At 40.5% G+C, this 18,685-nt stretch overlaps 1 protein-coding gene across 1 annotated transcript in view; it reads left to right on the forward strand.

Moving 5' to 3' along the window:
* AIG1 (androgen induced 1) overlaps positions 1 to 11,258 on the forward strand; it is a 119,743-nt gene extending 108,485 nt beyond the window's left edge. Inside the window, exons 5-6 of the mRNA XM_026039192.1 lie at positions 7,734 to 7,897; positions 10,729 to 11,258. Of these exons, the coding sequence (XP_025894977.1) occupies positions 7,734 to 7,897; positions 10,729 to 10,766 (202 nt within the window). The 3' untranslated portion in view covers positions 10,767 to 11,258. The remainder of the gene's footprint in view (positions 1 to 7,733; positions 7,898 to 10,728) is intronic.
* Positions 11,259 to 18,685: the final 7,427 nt, after the last annotated feature.

The raw sequence follows: 18,685 nt of genomic DNA on the forward strand, positions 1-18,685 counted from the left end.
CAATGGCTTGTGGGACCAGATGCAGAGATGGAYTCTGCCATCATCTGTGAATTCTGCATGTCTTCAGCATTCCAGTGTTATTGAAGACTTTATCCCATGCTTGASTGAGGCTGCATGTCAGTGATGGCTCAACTAATATCAGTACAGTGTATCAGATGTTCACAGGCTGGGAATACCCACCAGAAAATATGAAAAGTATGAGTTTTTCTAATCTCTCTCTCTCTCTCTCAGGGCAAGACCGCCTTTCACAGCTAAAGTTCACTGCTTTCCTACTGCCAAGTAACCATACTGAAGTACTGATTTTATTCACTTAGAGATTTTGGAGTTATTTAATTAGGATTTGCTGCCCTTACTGGCATATTCTTTTGACCCTTCAAGGTTAGCACAGTGCATTAAAAATTGCACTGTTCCTGCAAATGACCTGGCTACAAAACACCATTGTAGAACAACTTTCCTCTGTATCTTTCTTGTCTGTTTCCTCCCAGCTGCTGCTTAGTTCTTAGTGTGTTTGGGTTTTTTTTTTCTTTTAGCTTGAAGAGGTGCTACTTGGGTATTTTTCTTTTTCCCTTTGTAATTCTTCCTGCATCAGAACTGCTTTCATTGAAACTATCCAACTATTAAATTGAGAGATTGCTAATCAGATATTCTTTGTGTTTTGCCTGTGAATTTTAAACTCACTTCCCACTTCAGGTGAAACCTTCAGACCATTCCCCGTGATTTGTATGTCAAGTCATGCTTGTACTGTAAAGGAGCATACAGAAGGGTATGGTTTAGGTTTGTTGTGTTAATGACTTTTTTCAACTATGAAAACTTTTTTTTCAACTTCCTTCCTTCCTTCCTTCCTTCCTTCCTTCCTTCCTTCCTTCCTTCCTTCCTTCCTTCCTCTCATTCTTCCTACTCGTTTGTTTGCTTTTTTCACTCTTAGGAAGGCATTTGAGCTGGCACTTTTATCTCATTTACTCTCCATGAGGGCAAAACCTCCCTTATTCTCAAGGAATTGTGCCCAGGCAAAACATTCACAGACTTGCCTGTTGCATACCATACATGGACTTTCAGGATCAAGGCAATGGGATAAGATGGGAAAAGCCAATTGGCTTTATTTAGCATTGCTTGAAAAGGTCAAAATTAGTGTTGAATTGTTAAATCTAGACAGCGCTAAGAAAACCCAAGAGCTTGCCAGTACTACTAGAAAATACTGCCAATGGGTGGATGGAGTTGGTTGTCAAGGAACAGAAAAAAAAAGCCATAAATGTGTTGTCCTTGTAATAAGAATGACCTCATGGCAACTAATATCAAAGCCTAATATGTCCCTAATATAAATAGAGACAGATAGGTTTAGTTAAAATGGCTTTTTTGTTCCTTCTGCTTTTGAGCTCTTGAGGGTGCCAAGTAAACAGACCCTAAGAATCCAACTCAGCTGCTTTAGTTGTGCTGGGCTACGTGTTTGTGAGCAGAAAAACTTGATCTSCTCTCTTGTTTTTATCTCAAATTCAACAGCAGTTGCTTCTATGTGTGCCAAGCTGGAACTTGATTGATTATTTCATTCTTTAATAAAACAATTTAAGCAGCTCAGGTATCTTTAAACTTTCTTTTGAAAGTACAGTTTCTCCTATAGATGATTTTTTAAAGGTTTGTCTATCTGCTGATGGGTAATTTGCTCAATACTTCTGGAATGAATTCAAAGAAAGAATTAAGTTCTGGGAAAATTTGGAACAAATTTGAAGTAGATACTGTCAGCCTTGTTGTAAAACTTCCACTAGAAATTTGCCATAGAAGGAGAAGATCAAGAAGAGCAGCCTTTGGAAAAGGCATAGGGTTGTAGATTGCTAGGGAAAAAAATGAAATTCAGAAGACAAAGGTGAAGAGAGAACATGAAGGATGGTGAGAAATGATAGCCATTTTGGTAAAGAAATTAGCAGGTTTCTGAAGCAGCTGAGAACAGAAGTGTTGGATACAGATGAGGGAGAAAATACAGAATACCCATGATAGTGCATGCCAGCTGCCTGTATGTAGGGATGGGGTTATCAGTGCTTTTGGGAGAGACTAAAATTCAACAGAGAATCAGTGGCTGGGGAAAATTAGGTGAAAAGTTCTTAAAGCAAGTAAAACGGATGAACTAGAGCCATGGATTAAAAGAGAACATGGGTGAAGGAAATGTGCAACCAACAGGTCAACAGCCTGAAGACATATTAGTAAGTGGCAAAAGCTAGGCCAGAAGAGAGAGAGAAAAGCTTTGAGTCTGATGTGGAAGGCTGATGGAAAGTGGGTGAGAGATGAGACGATGCAGAGGAGGAGAAAAGAGTTGGAGCCCGCACTACTCAGAACAGGAAAGAGTAGGAAGAGGTAGAAGCAGCAGCAGCAGAACAGGAGATGATTAACATCCCCTGTGCCTGACCCAGGAAGAAGGTGGAAGAGCAGAAGGGGTTTCAGCAAGTCTACAGGGAGCCTCAGCCTCCTGGGGTCTGACAGCCCTAACGGACTGCTGTGCCCTGGCTCCCCTCCACCTCCACATCTTCAAATGTTTCAGTCAAAGTAGCAGTGGAATCACAGRTGACATGCACAGATAGTACATTTTCACTTGCCTGTGCAGTTCCTTAAAATATAGCTCAAGAAGTTACAGCAGCCATTGCTATATTAAAATTAAATGTGGTTTATCAAATAGATGACCTCCCATGATGACAATACCTTGTRACTAATCTGCAGTCTCTGTCAGTTTAGCTACCTGCACATAAACACAAATTTCTGCTAAGCTTTGTTCAACCTAGAAGATGCCACCATGCTGAGTTTGTTTTGCATCCAGCAAAACAGCTGCAGTTGTCCAGGATTTGTCTACTTCCAACCACTTAAGCCATGCCATACTGGTAACCTAGTCATGTGCCCCATTTCTTGTTCAGTATCATGCAGTTTGGTGTAGAAGAATTCAGCAGGAGAAACAAGACAGGGTGATTAATGTTATTTGCTAAGTGATGACTATTTATTAAATTTATATATTACTATTTAAAATTTCTAAACAATATACTTTCCTAGTGTAGGCGACATGCCAGACTAGCTAAAATTATAAGGAGCTCAGCATTTTAAGATGGCTGAGAACTTAACAACTCTGAGTAGATGAAAAAAAAATGTCCTATATTTTTTGCAGGCATTCTGAAAATGTCTCTCAAATCATTTCAATCAGTATTAGAAAGCAAAATAGAAGAGAGTGTTCCTGCTTCTGGAAGCTCAGGTTTGGTCCCTACTCTTTAACCACAAATGATTCATTGACTTGAGTTTTTAATGACTGGGCAGCTCTAAGTCCATCACCTCTTTTGGAGGACATTCCACAGTTTAGTAGCCCTCTTTCTGGGCAAAATTCCATTCTGTGGAAAAGGAGGAGAATGATGCTAGGAAAGATTTTTCCTGACAGATCCACAACTGTCAGGAAAAATGGCCTTGGATTTGTTTGGAGTCAAAGAAGCAACATTTCTATGCACCTCACTGGTTACCTGCATGATACAGAAGATATGGGAAAGGATTTACTGCTGCAAGAAGCAACCAGAAATGAACTGCTATAGTAGATCAGAGTAGTCATATATCTAGTTTATTGTCCAGGCCCTGACTGTAGCTAATGTCAGATACYTCAGGAGATTTATCAGGCCATTGTGGAATAACCAGCTTGAAAGGGAAGTTTTTTTCCAACACCTCTGTCAGCAAGTGGATGTTTGGATCTTTGAGTCATGAAGGTTTATATGCCCTGTACTCTTTGAACTTTAACATAACTATACACATTCTTCCTGTCTGTACAAAGTCTTGCTTGTACAAAGAAACTTGATAGGTATGTGTGTGACTGCCCAGAGCAGGGGGATGAAYTAAACATGAGGTCTTCCCAAACTTGCATTCTTTTTTTTTTTTTTTTTGAGTGTCTTCATTTCAGTGATGTATATTGTGATAAAGAGTTCCAGAAGTTAATTAGGCATCATGCCAACTTTAGCATATTTGAGTTTGTTGCTCTGAGTTCCACTGAGGTGCCTCTTATGTTATGAAGAGCATTTGCAGCTCTTCAGCCATTTCATGACACTCATAATTCTGTCCCTTCTTGCTCACAGATCTTTAGAAGCTAAACAGACCTTCATCTAAGAGTTCATATTTCTGGTTTCACTCTGTATCCTCCAAGTTAGTTTTGGGACCAATATAGTCRAAGGATTTTGGCTTGCACAGGGAAGAGGTAGAAGCTCAAGAGTCTGCCCCCAAAGTGCCAGCAAGTTGTAATGCCCCTGCAGGTCTATTCAAAATTATGTAGTTGAAAGCAGCCTTCATAAAGAAGCAGCTGCTTTGTGCTGAATGGCTCCTGCTGTAAACCTCCAGACCACATGGTCATCTACTATGATATCTAGCTCTTGAGCTCTCTTGCACCAAGGTTAGATTTCACATTTGTAGTTGCATTACTCAAAGTGGCAGGTAGGGCACACATGAACCATAACATTCTCGTATTTCTGAAGCAATTACCAAATAATAAACAGTAGATGTACAAGTATTTTCTCTGCATAGCTTTTATTTACTCTAACAAACTTATTGCTGGAAAAATGGTGGGAAAAAAAAGCCTCATTACTTTGACAGCTGAGAAATTCAGAGTCCACTGCAGAGTGGTAGTGAAAAATGATGATGAACTCTGGCTTAGAAATCAGGTGAAAAAATGAAAACATKTTATTGCTTCTTTTTAGAAATTTCTTTTACCTTGGAAGTTCAAAATTTTTTTACTTGAGCTTGGTTTGCCTAATTGAATATTTCCAAATATCACCACTTTTTAAAGCAACATTTTATTTTTGAATACAATACAGAAATATTTCTACTCCTTTGTCTTACTGCTTCTAATGACCARTAAGATTAACTCTGCAATCTGTAACACATTCATCTTTGAAAATAAACTCCATGTTGTGTCACCAGTCTACATAGGCTGTCAAAGAACCAAAACATGGGAAGATGCTGTGTTAACTTCATCTGCTGAAAAGCAGTTGTCCTAGTTTTAGTTTAAACTTTTTCTCCTTAGAATATTTTTATCTAAATGACACTTTTTTAAAAAAACCTGCTCAATAGCAGGGTCTTAAATTGCATCGAGGTTTGCACTCGAAGTAAACCATAATGCCTGCTCCCCTGTGCTTATCTAATAATGAGGTCGGACGAGAATAAAGCCTGCTGGAACTGCCGCGTTGAAGGCATTCATTAACATTAGCAATCAGTAGCTGTGTGTGGAAGCTTTATGCCCACAGTTGATCAGCTCTTCATTGTGCAGCGTGGCGTTAGCTTGCGCTCAAGGAGGAACGAGCTCCCTCACAAAGGCCATCAGGTAAGGTTTCCATGGTAGCGTTTGTACTTGTGCTGCTCCCATTCCTGATCCAGACAATGCAGGAATAGTCAGTATGTCATTGCTCAGTGCAGACAAGTCTAATATTAGTCTTGCCAAGCGCAGGGAGCTGGGTGGTAGGGCCCGTTTGAAGGAAGGTCAGGGTGGTTGGCCAGGTGGGTTTGTGACCTTTGTCTCCTGAGTGGCACTTGGTCCTTTTGGTTCGTGTGAGTTCCTCTGCATTGTGGCAGCTCTGGTAATGGGCACCCAGCAGCTAAYTTGAACACATAAGCAGTGTTACCAAACAAATAACAGGCCAGCATTTTGGCCACCAAAGAACAGCATTCATAAAATGTACTCAAAGATTCTGAGCTAGCAAGACAGAGTTGGCATTCAGGAACTCATTAATGACTCATTTGTTGGATTTAGAAAATACTTTGGCTTTCCTACCTAAATGCTTTCTAGTAAATGTCGCTTCTGCATGCTTCAGGAACTTGAATACACAGGTGCAGTTTAGAAGCTCACTTCAAAAGTTCYTCTGTAAAGATGCTGCTGGGTAGTTTCATCAAGCCAGAAAAAAAAAATAAAAAAGGTGAAAAAGAAACACTGTTTTTGGTTTTTGTTTTGTTCCAAGTTTTTTTACATGGAGCTTGKTTACTACAAAATGATCATAAATAAAAGCAAACCAGCTGAAGAACGTCAGACAGTAATAGGCAATCCAGCAAAGCTAACCWAAGCTAGTGGGAATGGAGGACATCCAATAACCTTCTACTATCCGTTTTCTCTGATCAAGTGGAATATGTTGAATCAATCCTGTTACGATGGGTCACACAGTAACTCATTTTCTCACAAATACGCTGGTCAGAGGTTCATTCTGGCAAAGAATGATGCTTTAAAAATGAACTGCAAACAATACAGAGATSATTTTCCATATATTTCTCCTTTGGAGAAAGAGGTTTTAATTGGCATTTAGATCATGCAGCTCATCTTACTGACATGTGCAGATTCCTAGATGAAGTGTCCAACTGTTAAGGATTTGGATGTAATAAAAGCTTTTCTAAGGAGAAAGGAAGCTATGACAACCATGTGCATTTCCAGGGTGAGTGAGAATCAGTACACAGGGATTTTGGACACCTGCTTTGTTCCTCTCTAGCTGTGCTTCACTGTGAGCTCCCCCTCCAAGTGACAAGATCAGAAAGGCATTGATTTAAATTCTTGCAGGGAGTCCAGCAGCTCACAGGGCCAGGGCTGGTCTCCACTGAGCACCTTTCCCATTTCTCCTCTATTTGCTCTCTTGCATGGCAGCTGAATCCTTTTGACATGTATAGCTTCCCATTGCTTGAACGTATGGATTCTGCTTCCTCTGACATCTCCACTCACCATTTTGGGTTTCACTGCAAAGCCCATCCTTGCAGAGAGGGCAGGTGAACACACACCAACAACCATGTTCATGTCCACTGCAATCACTCACAGAGAAACTGCGTTATCTGGAGCACTCCTTCTGACCCTATTGCATTAAAGCTGGTTTGCTGTCCCTTGGGCTAGTATTATTGCAGTCAGCACTGTGTCTGAATACTAGAAATCTCAGTCACCAGCAAACCATCAATATTCTCTTTCCTTTATTGTGTAGTGAGTGTGAAGTTGGGCGAGTTTTCACTGAGGTGACAGGATTGATATTTTTCTTCATCCTACAAAGAGAGAAAGATGATTAGTTCCCAAATGATAGCAAGTCGGTAAAATGAGGAGCAACCATGAGGAGAAACACTAGTGCTGAGCAAGTTAAATCATTCTTTTAAAGAGAAGCTGAGGGTTTCTCTTTAAAGAGCTTCTCCTAAAGGCTTCTCCTTAAAGAGGGCTGGCAAGCCCCCAGACTGAGGTACTTGCCAGGTGAGGAGAGGAAATGCATTAGAAACACAGAAATGTATACAACGAGGAAACAGATACTCCAGAAAGCAGAAAATCTGGACACGTCGTGGYGCCTTGAGAACACTGAATATTCTTTGGATAAAAATCTTGCTTGGAGTTGTGTTGCTGTTTTAGTGCTACTGGGTGAAACAAGTTTATATATTTCCTTTGGGAATAAACATGAATGCATCAAAGAAATACCTGCCTACATCAGCAATTTGTCATCACTGAAGCAAGCTGTAGAACCTGAGGATTGTCCCACTGTTCAGGTTAAGTTAAGAAAAAGCAATAAGATTGCAGGAAATCAGTCTCATTTTCATCATTTTTGATCTCAGTCTGGAAGGGTATCACCCCAGGTGTTTGACGAGGCTAAATTCATTGCAGCCTGCAGTCTTTTCAAATAGTTTTTTAAGTACATAAATGGCCCAAGCAACTTCTGTAAAATAAAAAAAAAAAAAAATTAGAAAAAGAGCTATTACAGTCAGTAATTGTCATTTTTGTTCTGTTACAGGGTGTGCTGGATTCACCATGTTACGGGAGTGTGGGTGTACCCACTTCTTGAGTATCTCAGCCCAGGTGTCAAAATAATCTTCTTCACAGCTGTTACCATAATAATTAACATTTTCTACTTGCTGGGAGAAGTTCTGAACAACTACATATGGGATACCCAAAAATGTGAGTATTGTTTTAGCAACATTAATCCCTGAAAGACTCTGTCAGGACTTGCTTCCCTGGAAGTCTAGGCTAAAACAAAGTAGAATGAGAGAAGTTCCATTGAAACTTTAAGCTTGCTCTTAACAACAGTCAAGCAAATGGAATGGCTGATGGAGAACATGATTAGCTATGAATATTTATTATTTCTTATAACTTCCAAACTAATTTAAGCACTCTTGACAATTACCTGAATGATTTATAACCCACCTAGTTTTATTAGCTGATGACTCCATTAAATGTAGCTAGAATAAAGTATAGTTCTGTGGGAAAGTTGCTAATGTTATGCTTAGACATAGAAAGAAAAAAAATCTTCTAGTATTTTCAGTTATAAAGTGTTTACTGCTTATAAATTTACTCAAGGAAAAGAATATTCACATCAGCAAATAGCAATGAAAGATCACCTTAGTGCCGGATAAACAAAAGTCTGTGAGCTTTACATTCTTCTACCCTATCTAGGCCACCCATTGCCAAATAAAGGAAAAGGGATAGTAGGACAAGCACACAATTAGAATTAGGTTCCTTTATTCTCTTAAAGATCTTTTTCATTTATATGAATGCCTTAAATAGGCAAACATCTTCTTGATCATCTCAATGGCCAATCATAAATGGAGTGAAATCCTTTCTCAATGGGAATTTTGTCATTATATTCACTGGGCCCTTAACCACATTGTGACCAGGCTGTATCTGCATTTGAGAAACTTATTATGAACTGATTATTCACAAATTCACATGGTAGCTTGCTGCATGCTCAAATCTCTTAAGAAGCCCCCCAATATAACTCTAAGTAGAACCTGATACCRCAAGCTTAGAGTAGTTTTACTTGCCATTTGCTCATCATGCTGATACAGAATCTGTGTTTTAGTCTAGATCCAGTGATCATTTGTCACAGTTTGGTCTGCAAAGTCTGGGTTTGAGTCTGCAGCTTGATGTCACATTTGCACAGTGTATATAATAAAATTTCTGGTTCTTGTGGCCCTCAGCCTTACAAGAGTTAAGAGCCTTCCAGTAGACTCACTGTGGCCATATTATCCCCTGTGATTTTCCCTTGTGTTGGTCCAAGAGTATTGACCCAGATTGCTGCATGGCAAGCCTGCAAGTGGCATCAGTCACCTGTTATTTTGCCACACTTGAAACAATTTGCATAAACCAACTCTGAAGTGTGTGGCAGGTGCACCCCAAACAGCAGAAAAGTGAAATAGTGACAATCTGTCATCATGCAAGATTTCAAGAGTACATATTTGGAAACTATGCATTTAGAAGGGGCTTTTGAGCACTGAAATTCAAATTAATCTACTTTGAGAAAATTTCAGCATGCTGGAGGGGTTAGTGATTGGATTTTTTTCCTTTTCTGATAGAGATGCATAAATAAAACCTCCCTACTGMCAAAATGATTTGTAGGTAGTTTTTCCAAGTTAAACCACAAGCATAGTGGGCAAGGAAAAACTTGCCCTTTCTACAAGCCAGTGTCTGTCCACAGTTTGAGACAATGAGCTTTTCTGCCAAACTGCTTAGTATGTTTGCAGCAGAGTACTTCAGAATAAAGGAAAGGGGCTCTATTTAAAAGATGAATAAAACATTTCAGTGAAAACTACTGGAAATGTTCCTTACAGCAAAAAGTGAGAGATTCAAGATTGACTCTTCTAAACCCACTGTCACTTTTTGGATCCATCCTTTTGTTTTGGCTTGAAACCATTGACACTGGTTCTKCTATGATTTTGGTTTGCCAGCCACACTGTGGCCCGCTGTACTTAGCACCCTGAAGCTCTGCTTTTTGACTGCAGATGTGTCTTGCTGTTTCCACCTTGGAGTTAATTAGCTACATCTCTACAGTGTGTCTTGGTATAYCTACCATCTATGCATATATTGCATTAGCAGGTGAACTTACTTGTGACTGGGTTTTCCTCTCAATATTCTCAAAAATTGTTTCCCTTTTGCTTTCTTTCTTTTCCAACATGCAGCAAGCTTGAAAATGTCCAAAAGAAACATTTTTATATGAGATGTTTGGCAGAGGGGTCTTGGTCATAAGAACAATACTTCTGTCAGATACCGATAGTAATTCAGTGTTCAGGAACAGCACATGAAATAGCTGAATGTTTTCATTGCCAGAAAAAACAGTCCACTGCGTGGCCCAGCCTTCACTCAGCATAGACAAGAGAAAAGCTCTGCAGCAAGGATAAGGTTCTTAAGGAGCCCAGCACTKAACTCAGCAGTCCCGATATTACAGAAAAGTGGCCACTGGCGAGAGGAGAGAGGTACCCTGTCGACAGTCGTTGGTTCTTCGTTCACATAACCTCAAAAAGGGAGATGTGCTCGTACATTTCTAAGGATCTTGTGTCGAAATGGGGATGGGGGGGCCTAAACCCACTGAATTATAGCACAAAAGTTCGAGAGCTTGCTCTCAAATTGAGCCAGCTGCTCAGCGTCAGCCAGCAGTAGCTATCACAGCATCTGCTGTAATTGGCTTGCAGGTAAGCAGAGGAGTTCAGGGAGATAAACTGCTCACGGTGCCCTGCAGYCGTGAGAGGCTGCGTGTGCCACGGGGGCACAGCCTGATGTGGAAAGGGCCTGGAGGGAGGAAGGGTTATGCAGTTCCTTACTGGACAGCCACCGGCACCAGGTGTGCAGATCCTCTTTTCTCTCCCAGYAGGTGAGGCCACGCAGGAGAAGGCTGTGTGAGCAAGTGGCAGGGGTGAGATAGTAAAGGGAAAAGAAATATTAGAGCATTACAGAAACCTCTTCATTTTTATCCRCTCGGGGATTTTTAAAAGGCGCTCTTGTCATTTTTTTTTCAGGTATTGAAGAAGGAAAGGAAAAGCCTAAATTGGAGTGAACATTAAATGCAACATGGAGGATTTTTTAATGACTCCATGCAAGATTTCTCATCGCCAGCAGAGGTTGTCATGGAGAGGAATCTTTTGGAAACAAGACAGTAATCAGCCTCTACTCAATGCAAAAAGGATATCAAAAGGATATTTTGGGTGGTTCTGTGGAAAATAATAATGATTTTAGCTATGAACACTAATTATGTTTCAGTCTCCCTCCCTATTTCTTCATGCTGCATGTGACATGCGTATGGATGTGTATTTATCTCCACAGCATTCTCAACATGGATTACTTGCATCAGAGAAGTCATCAAACCATTAAGTTTTTCCACTTGCATCATGGAGTCCATTCCTAATATCATTTGAGAAAAGCTTAACCAGATAGGTCTAATGTGGGAGAAAAAATAATGCTGTACTTTAAAGTACTGTGTAAAGATCTGTTAAAAGTTGATTGCATGAATGTATCTGAAGAAGAATTCAATCCGACTGAAATATTAATGTAATTTTATGTAACAGTTGCCTTAAATTCCTGATGTTTATAGTTAGATCAGTGCAATCAAGTTTTATTTGCAGTGATAAGCTATCTGAATTGAACTATTCTTAAATATACATAAATAAAAATCACATTACCCCCAAATTTCTGTTTCTTCATGCTGATTCTTGAAATTCTAGATGCATTGATGGTGTGTGAATGATATATTTGGGGCAGTTTGCAATGTCAGTTGTAGATTATGCTATTTCTACACGAGCATTTTTCTTGACGTTTTCCTAGTACAAGACCTGAGTCTGCATTTCAGATCGTAAGTTCTCAAGAAATGGACTGTGCCATTAATGCTGCACCAGAGAGAACACTTAAGCCTTGCTTCAGGGAGGCACGTAAACAAATGTTCAACACATGCCTGTGTGTATTAGAATTCAGTTGAAAAATACTAGCCATAGTCTAAATTTGACAGAGTTTTTTTGTTGTTGTTTAATTATTAGACAATCAGAAAGGAACTCTAGCAGGCAGGAAAAGTGCTTAGAATTAGAATAAACAATGTGAGTGGAATAATTTTCACCAAGAAATTATTCTCCAAAAAAAGCAATTTAAAGATCCAAATGTCTTGAAGTTTACTTCACGCATATATTTATTAGTGCATTTAAGTACATCTATTTTAACATATGCAGAGCGCTTGAAAGATGTGAAATGTTTATGTGTGATTTTTATTAAAGGGATAACAGCAGAGGTTTAATTCTGGAACAAGAGTTCATTGGGGGAAAATGATCTAATGCAAATCATGACATGCCTCCTCCAGTATCTTTTATGATCCACTTATGTTTATGTATATGCTATTATAGGAAACTATGCACTACTTGGAGAATGTGGTTTGATTTTGGTGTTTAAGGAAAGATTAGGGGATGCTGTGACCGTTTGCTTGTTTCTTTTGGTTGGTTTCCTTAAAAAATAAGGCTTCTAAGATTATGTTGCCTTTGTGTCTCTCTGCCTGTCTTTTCTTAATCATTTTTAACCCATTGGCCAGAGATGTAAAGATTTGAAAGCTAAGCAAGTTACTAGAGATTTTATGCAAGTGTGTGCCCAGATAAAGAAGGAACCTCCAGTGGTCCCTTGGAAACCATGGTACCATGAACTCACATAGAATCCAGGAAAAGAGCCATGGTAAAGCTAGCACAGCCAGTGGAAAATTTGCAGCCAGTTCCTTTTTAAAAAATTTTTTTTTCTTTTTTTTCTTTTTTAACATCAAAGTGAACAAACTTCAGGGCACACAGAAAAAGGCAGAATTTCGAGTTTAAGATTTCTTGAATTTCTTGAATAGTGATGTCTAGATACCACAGGAAGAACTGTTTTAAAGGACCCGAGGCTGCTTTTGGCTCCTAAGAAGTTAAGCGTCCGTCTCTTGCTTTCCACTGCACGGACAAGTCACCGCTGCCAGAGGTGGGTAACGCAGCGTGGGAAGAGCCGGGTAGGAGGGCAGCCTGGTTAGCACAGCCATGATGAACCATGCTGGRAAGCAAAGCACAGACTCGGATGGCTGTGCACAGAGCTGGGCCCAGCGTCCGCTTGTGCATTGCTGTGGGCGACCTCAGTCCCACTCACTGCGCAGAACATGCAAAATGCAGCAGATCCCCAAAGCTCCTCTGTACAGGTCCAGCACTGAGCAAGGTACCAGCTCTGCACAGGCCTGTCCTGAGTCTGCTGTTTGTTTGCCCCAGCTCTGTGCCAAATAAAAACAAGTTTACTGCTTATGCGCTCAACCTGCCTTTGGAAGCAAATTAGCTGTAGCCACGTGGCCTTGCTGCAGMGTTGTTGTGCTGCTGGATCCCAGCTGACTTGACAGAGAGGTGCAGATCTTCTGCTGCGTGGTTACTCTGTCCACAGATAGCTAAGACTTGGTTTTAATAGATGGTTGTTACTGGAGATGGTAAGATGTCTGTGATCTCAGCAGGCTTTCAGAACTCAGCAAGGAAAGCAAACATGGATCCAGTCATGCTTCGGGGAGCTACGAGCTGTGCTTTTGAAAGCTTTGGTAGCATGTGAAAGCTATGGTGGAGAATGAGTGTGCCAGAGAATCAGACCATACTTTGTAAGAGCAGCAGCAGCAGCAGTGAGTATCAACTGTGGTTTAGGGTGGCAAACCCAGAGCACGTACCCCTGACTTGTTTCCCATTGGCGAACCTAACTYGTGTTGCACTGTTAAGCCTAGGTTAAGTCTAGATGGATTTTTTTCCGTCCCTGAATTCAAGAATTCTTCCTGTTGAAAAGGTGTTAAATAAAAAATAAGAAATGCCAGATTGTCACACAGCTGTAAACCTTCTGCTGGAGCACACCCTGAATGTCACTCCCGTGTTGATTGTACCACTGGTGCAAAGGGGTTGCAAACTGCCTGTTGATGGAAAGATTCCTCTGCCTCATTGGTTTTGCACCTGCTCAAGATAAATTTTCTTCTAATAACATGTCCTTTAAAGTGACATTGGGAGAAACATAAAAATACAAAGGAAGCAAAGAGACCAAATATTACATAGCTGAATGAATAGGTAGGGGATCAAGTGAAACACGACTGCTTTTCAGAAGTACATAGTACTTAGAAATCTGCACTTAGAATTATCTGYCCATATACCTGTGAATATGTCGGTATTCAGCACCTCAGCACAATAAACCAGCAAGGTTCAGTTATGGGCTTGAGTCTCTATAAAGGTGGCAATATTAGTCAAAAGCARTATATGGGCACAAAATGTGGTAGGRGTCRTTTGATCTAATGAAATAATAGTACYTTGAGACGCTTTGAGCTCTATTTGTCTTTCCAAATTTCAGAAAGTTCTCCACCCGCTATGAGCTTTGAATCACAGTATTTAAAGTCAAAAACAGTTTAGAGCACTAAATCCAACCTATGATGTATGAACAATGGTATAAATAACTTAGAGGCCTGTGTACCCAGGGAGCACTCCTCTAGACCATGTTCATTCCCTTTGGAATTACACAATCCATCATTCTTAAGAAAGATGATGGATGAATGATGACTAAAGTAAAAGTCACTTGTAACTTTGCCAAATTTCAGCCATTTTGGCTGAAAGGTATTTTTCTCAGGACAACTATTTTTTTGGGTGGAAAAAAGTTGTCAGAACAAGTCATCCAATACAAGTACAAATCTGTGGAAAACATTTTTTTTCTATGTCTAACAAACTTTTCTCTACCTTCCTCTTGCTCTGGAGATAGTTGTTTGGAAGAARGGTAGCAGTTACATTAGGAACACTTTCTACTGTATGGGAAAAATCTATTTGTTTCTGTCCAAAATTTAGGGGRAAAAAGCCTTCATTTTCTTGTGAAGTAGAGCTGAATTCTTCAAAATATTTGTCAACTTTGGAAGTGATCCAACTTCTGGCTGAACAGGATTTTCCCTACAATTCCTGATCTTTGCAAGGCCACACAGAATCTGGATCCTAAAGCAGATTAGTTTGTTTCTTTTGTATTATCTACAGCTCCTCAAAGCTTGTGCAAATACAACTGCCTGCATCAAATATGAAGGAGGCAAAATCTCAYTGAAACTTAAGCAATGGGAAAATTTGTAGATGAATAACCTGAACAGAAAGACTTCTAGTCTTTCCCTTGAGAGTTGCAGTAAAATAAAATTATCACTGCTTGTTAAGTAYGTTAAGTTTAGCTGCAATGGTAAACCACCAACCAAAAAAACCTGTGAAGGAATTATTACTTTTATTGACAGAAAAAAAAAGATAGAGTTGATAAAGCAGGATGCTTGATTCTTGAAGAAAAAATAAAATAATGTTATAGTGTTTTGTCAGTGAACAAAATCCATCATATGTCATGAATGAGACAGAGGGAAAAGTATTGTGTGATCATCTAAATAAAGGCAGTATCATAATTCATACTCACAAGGGGCCAAATTAAGGTTGAACAGACAGCCTTAATTCTGACATTACCTCACTCTTGAGGGCCTGACTTTGCAGTCTTAATGATACTCTTTTGGCTTAGTATATACTGAAACAAATAAATCAGGACTTTTCAAAGAACTTCAGAAGATATAGTCCTATGAATTTCACTGTGACAATATGGGCTTTTTGGCTTTTGAAAGCTCATTCTTGCTTTCTATATGAGTTTAGCTACCCCAAAACATGTATGCACAGTTCTCATATCAGCCTACCACTAAAAGATTGCCATTATTTACTGATTTTTGCCACAATTTCAACATCAAATTATTTTAGTCAGTGATTTAGTTTTTGTGTTATAAAAAAGTCCATTTTTGTGTTATAAAAACTGTCTTTCTATAGTAATCATTGCCTTATTTTAAGGGAAACCAGCAAACATTTTCCCCAATATGAAATTGCTTCTTTGCTTCTCAGTCCACCTGAGTAATATTAGGTAAACTGCCATCACGGTATGTCAAAGCACTGGACGCTGCAATTAGACAGAAAAATGGCTAAAAATCCAACAGGGTGACAGTTTGCAATGACAGTCTGTAAGATTCGTGTTTCTCCTCGATTTTCTCCTTCCAAACTTGCAATTAGGCTACTTTAAATCCTGACAACACTCTCTTCTTCACCTTTCATTTTCTAYGAAGATTGGCCAGCCCGAGGGGCTCTAGGATAAACTATGGTAATCTCCAAAGACTCTGACAGCACCAAGTGGCATGTGGAAAGGATTCCTAACCTAGAACTCAAGTTAAGACCGGGTCCTGGGGAGGCTGCCCACCTCAGATATGCTGGAAACGCTACAGCAAGGTGAATGTCACGGGGGCAAGTTTGGTGGCTTTGTCCTGGCAGTAAATGAGCAGGCAAGAGGGGAGGTCCCTTCTGAAGGCAGCTTGGGCACAGCTGTAACACTCACCCTGTCTTGTTCCCGTGTTCAATGTGAACGGGGCAAATATTGGCCACAAATGAATCCTTTCCATCAGAAACAACAATGAAAGGAAGCATTCGATTAGAGCATGATGCACGCTTGTAGGAAAGGTCGTATCCACTGGGGAATGGCAGCCGCTCTGCACTGCTCCTGCAGTTCGGAGCTGCATAAGCCACTTAAACAGGGGTCACAGGTGATGCTGTAAAGCAAAGCAAGGAAGAAGAAAACACCCTACATGTTTGCATGTGTTGTGGAAGTGCACGTGTCTTCAATATGTCTGSTTGTACTATTAGGTCTGGGCTTTGCACATGCCACTTTGGCTACTGCAAAAGTCCCAGGAGAAAAGTATTTGCAGGTGTGAGTGGATAACTTTCTGCAGTGGAAATGATCGCTCCTTTCCGAGGCAAGGAGGGTAAAGGGGGAATGAAATCAGTCTGGAAAGTAAAATGATCTAGCTGTTAACATCTGTTCAGGACAATCCTCACGTGCGTGCTGGATTGAAGCAGATGCCCAGGTGCTATTCTGCAGAGAGAGGCTTTGCTGAAGGAGGGTGCAAGGGGACTTCCAGGTGGGAAGCTTTRCACAGTGCTCGTAATGACGTAATGAAGTGAAAGAGCTTTTAGTGTTTACTGCTAAAATAGGTCTTTTGAGCACAATGACRTCGTCTGATTTGTGTTATTAAGGAACTCTAAGAAGAATTGTGCTGTCCCATTTACAGACTGTAAACAGCAAATGTATTTAAACATGCAGTCTCCAAAATGAGTGATTTTATTTTTATCTAAAATGCACTCTGTTTTGTCCAAGSAGCAGATGGAAATCAATAATTTTAATGTAACCCAGAAGAGCAAATTGTAGACTTATTCCCTTAAGTGCCTTTTTCTTGTTCAGACTACAGCTGTAAAGGGATTTGAGCCTCAGCACAACAAATGCCGGCACAGAAACGTGCAGGGTAGGCCACAGGCTGCSTGGCCCACCAGAGCAGCTACCTGCTGATCCTCAGAGCTGTAAAAAAAAAAATTGATAGAAGTAAAATACACTTTTCATACACTTCCTACTGTAGCTAGTCATGGTGTTCAAATTGAGCATTTTTATTATAAAAAGTAAGCACTGGTCACTAGGCTGGAGAAGCTTTGCACCCTGGCAGCATGCATGCTCGATATGGGCTTTAATTTCACTGGAACTGCAAACGTGCAGCTTCCTGTGCTCCAGCTTTTCCAGCCGTGAGGCTTGCAAGCCTCAAGCGTGAGGCTTGCAAGCTGCAGGCTGCTCGGCGAGCGGCCGCCGGGCCCGGCCGCATCGGCCATGTCTGCAGGCTCGTCCTGCTGGACACCGAACATCTACGCGCTCTGCAATTTGGCACTGCTTGTGCTGCTCAGGAAACTTTGCTTCTGCATTTCTGGATGCTTAATTTAATTTTGCAGGCAGAGCATTGCCTGGATAGCTTTCTARATATATGTATTAGTTTATTTGCTATATAAAAGAAATTATTCTTATTTAATAAGGGTGCCAATTTGGCTTCTCAGTTTACACCTGGCTCATGTAATGGGACAAAAGAAGACAGGGGGTCCATCCCTCTTCTGCTACTGGCATTAATCTGCAATCCATTTTCTTTAGTGGTGGCCTAACAAGATAGGAATGTTATTAGTTATAGAGGTGGAGGAGGCAATTAAGTGCACAAGAGAGGCAGCAAAAAAGAAAAAAAATATGATAGTAGAAGACTTCAAGTACCTGTATTTAGTCTGGCCAGGAGTCACTGCTGGGCAAGTTTTAAAGAAGGATTTTCTTCAGTAATTATTTCTTGGAACAACCAGCTGGGGAGCAGACAAAGGAAGAGGGTGTTCCCAAATCTGAGTAAAAGGCAGCAGCTCCTTCAAGAAGTGATCTCAGCTGAGCCATTAAGCAACACTGACCACAGCATAATCACATCCMCCCTCTCGGGGGAAGGGAAGTCCCAGAGCTTTATACCATGACACTAAAGATCAGCGAGGGCTGGTGGGGAGCGTGGGGATGTAAAAGTAAAATCTGATACAAGACACGGTAAAATGTTTAGATGTGCAAGGTTTAGAGCAACGCATGCAAGCTTGGCACTTTCCCCACACACTTGGCCAGGGCCTGGCTGCTGCATGAGAGCTATATTTATGTTTACAGGGGAGTTTTATTTATATGTTTTATAAAAAATGCATAGGAACAGGAACTCCATGGCAATCACTTGGGATACTTTTAATGGCAGAAACACTTGTGAGATGGGTGTGATCCCACACCATCAGACGATTTTATTCTAACTCTTTGCAATGCTACRGGATTTTTGGAGGATATTTTTTTTCCACATGGCCTCGTCTATCCCACCCTCAACTGCTGGCACTGGGCCAGGGCTAGCCAGACCGCGGTGGAAACGCATGGACGAAGCATTAGCTTTATTTTATAGAGCAGTAATCATAAAGGTACTGGAAGACTTTTAATTCCCTTCAGCACTTCTACTTAAAATTTAGACTCTGCTAGATGTACTTAATTTTTTAAACCCCTTTGCGTTTTGCAGTTTACACATTTGCATAGCGTAGGACTAGTGTCAGGAACATA

Source organism: Nothoprocta perdicaria, unplaced genomic scaffold (genome assembly GCF_003342845.1).
Source record: "Nothoprocta perdicaria isolate Ctin4 unplaced genomic scaffold, notPer1 scaffold_221, whole genome shotgun sequence".
Taxonomy (NCBI): Eukaryota; Metazoa; Chordata; class Aves; order Tinamiformes; family Tinamidae; genus Nothoprocta; species Nothoprocta perdicaria.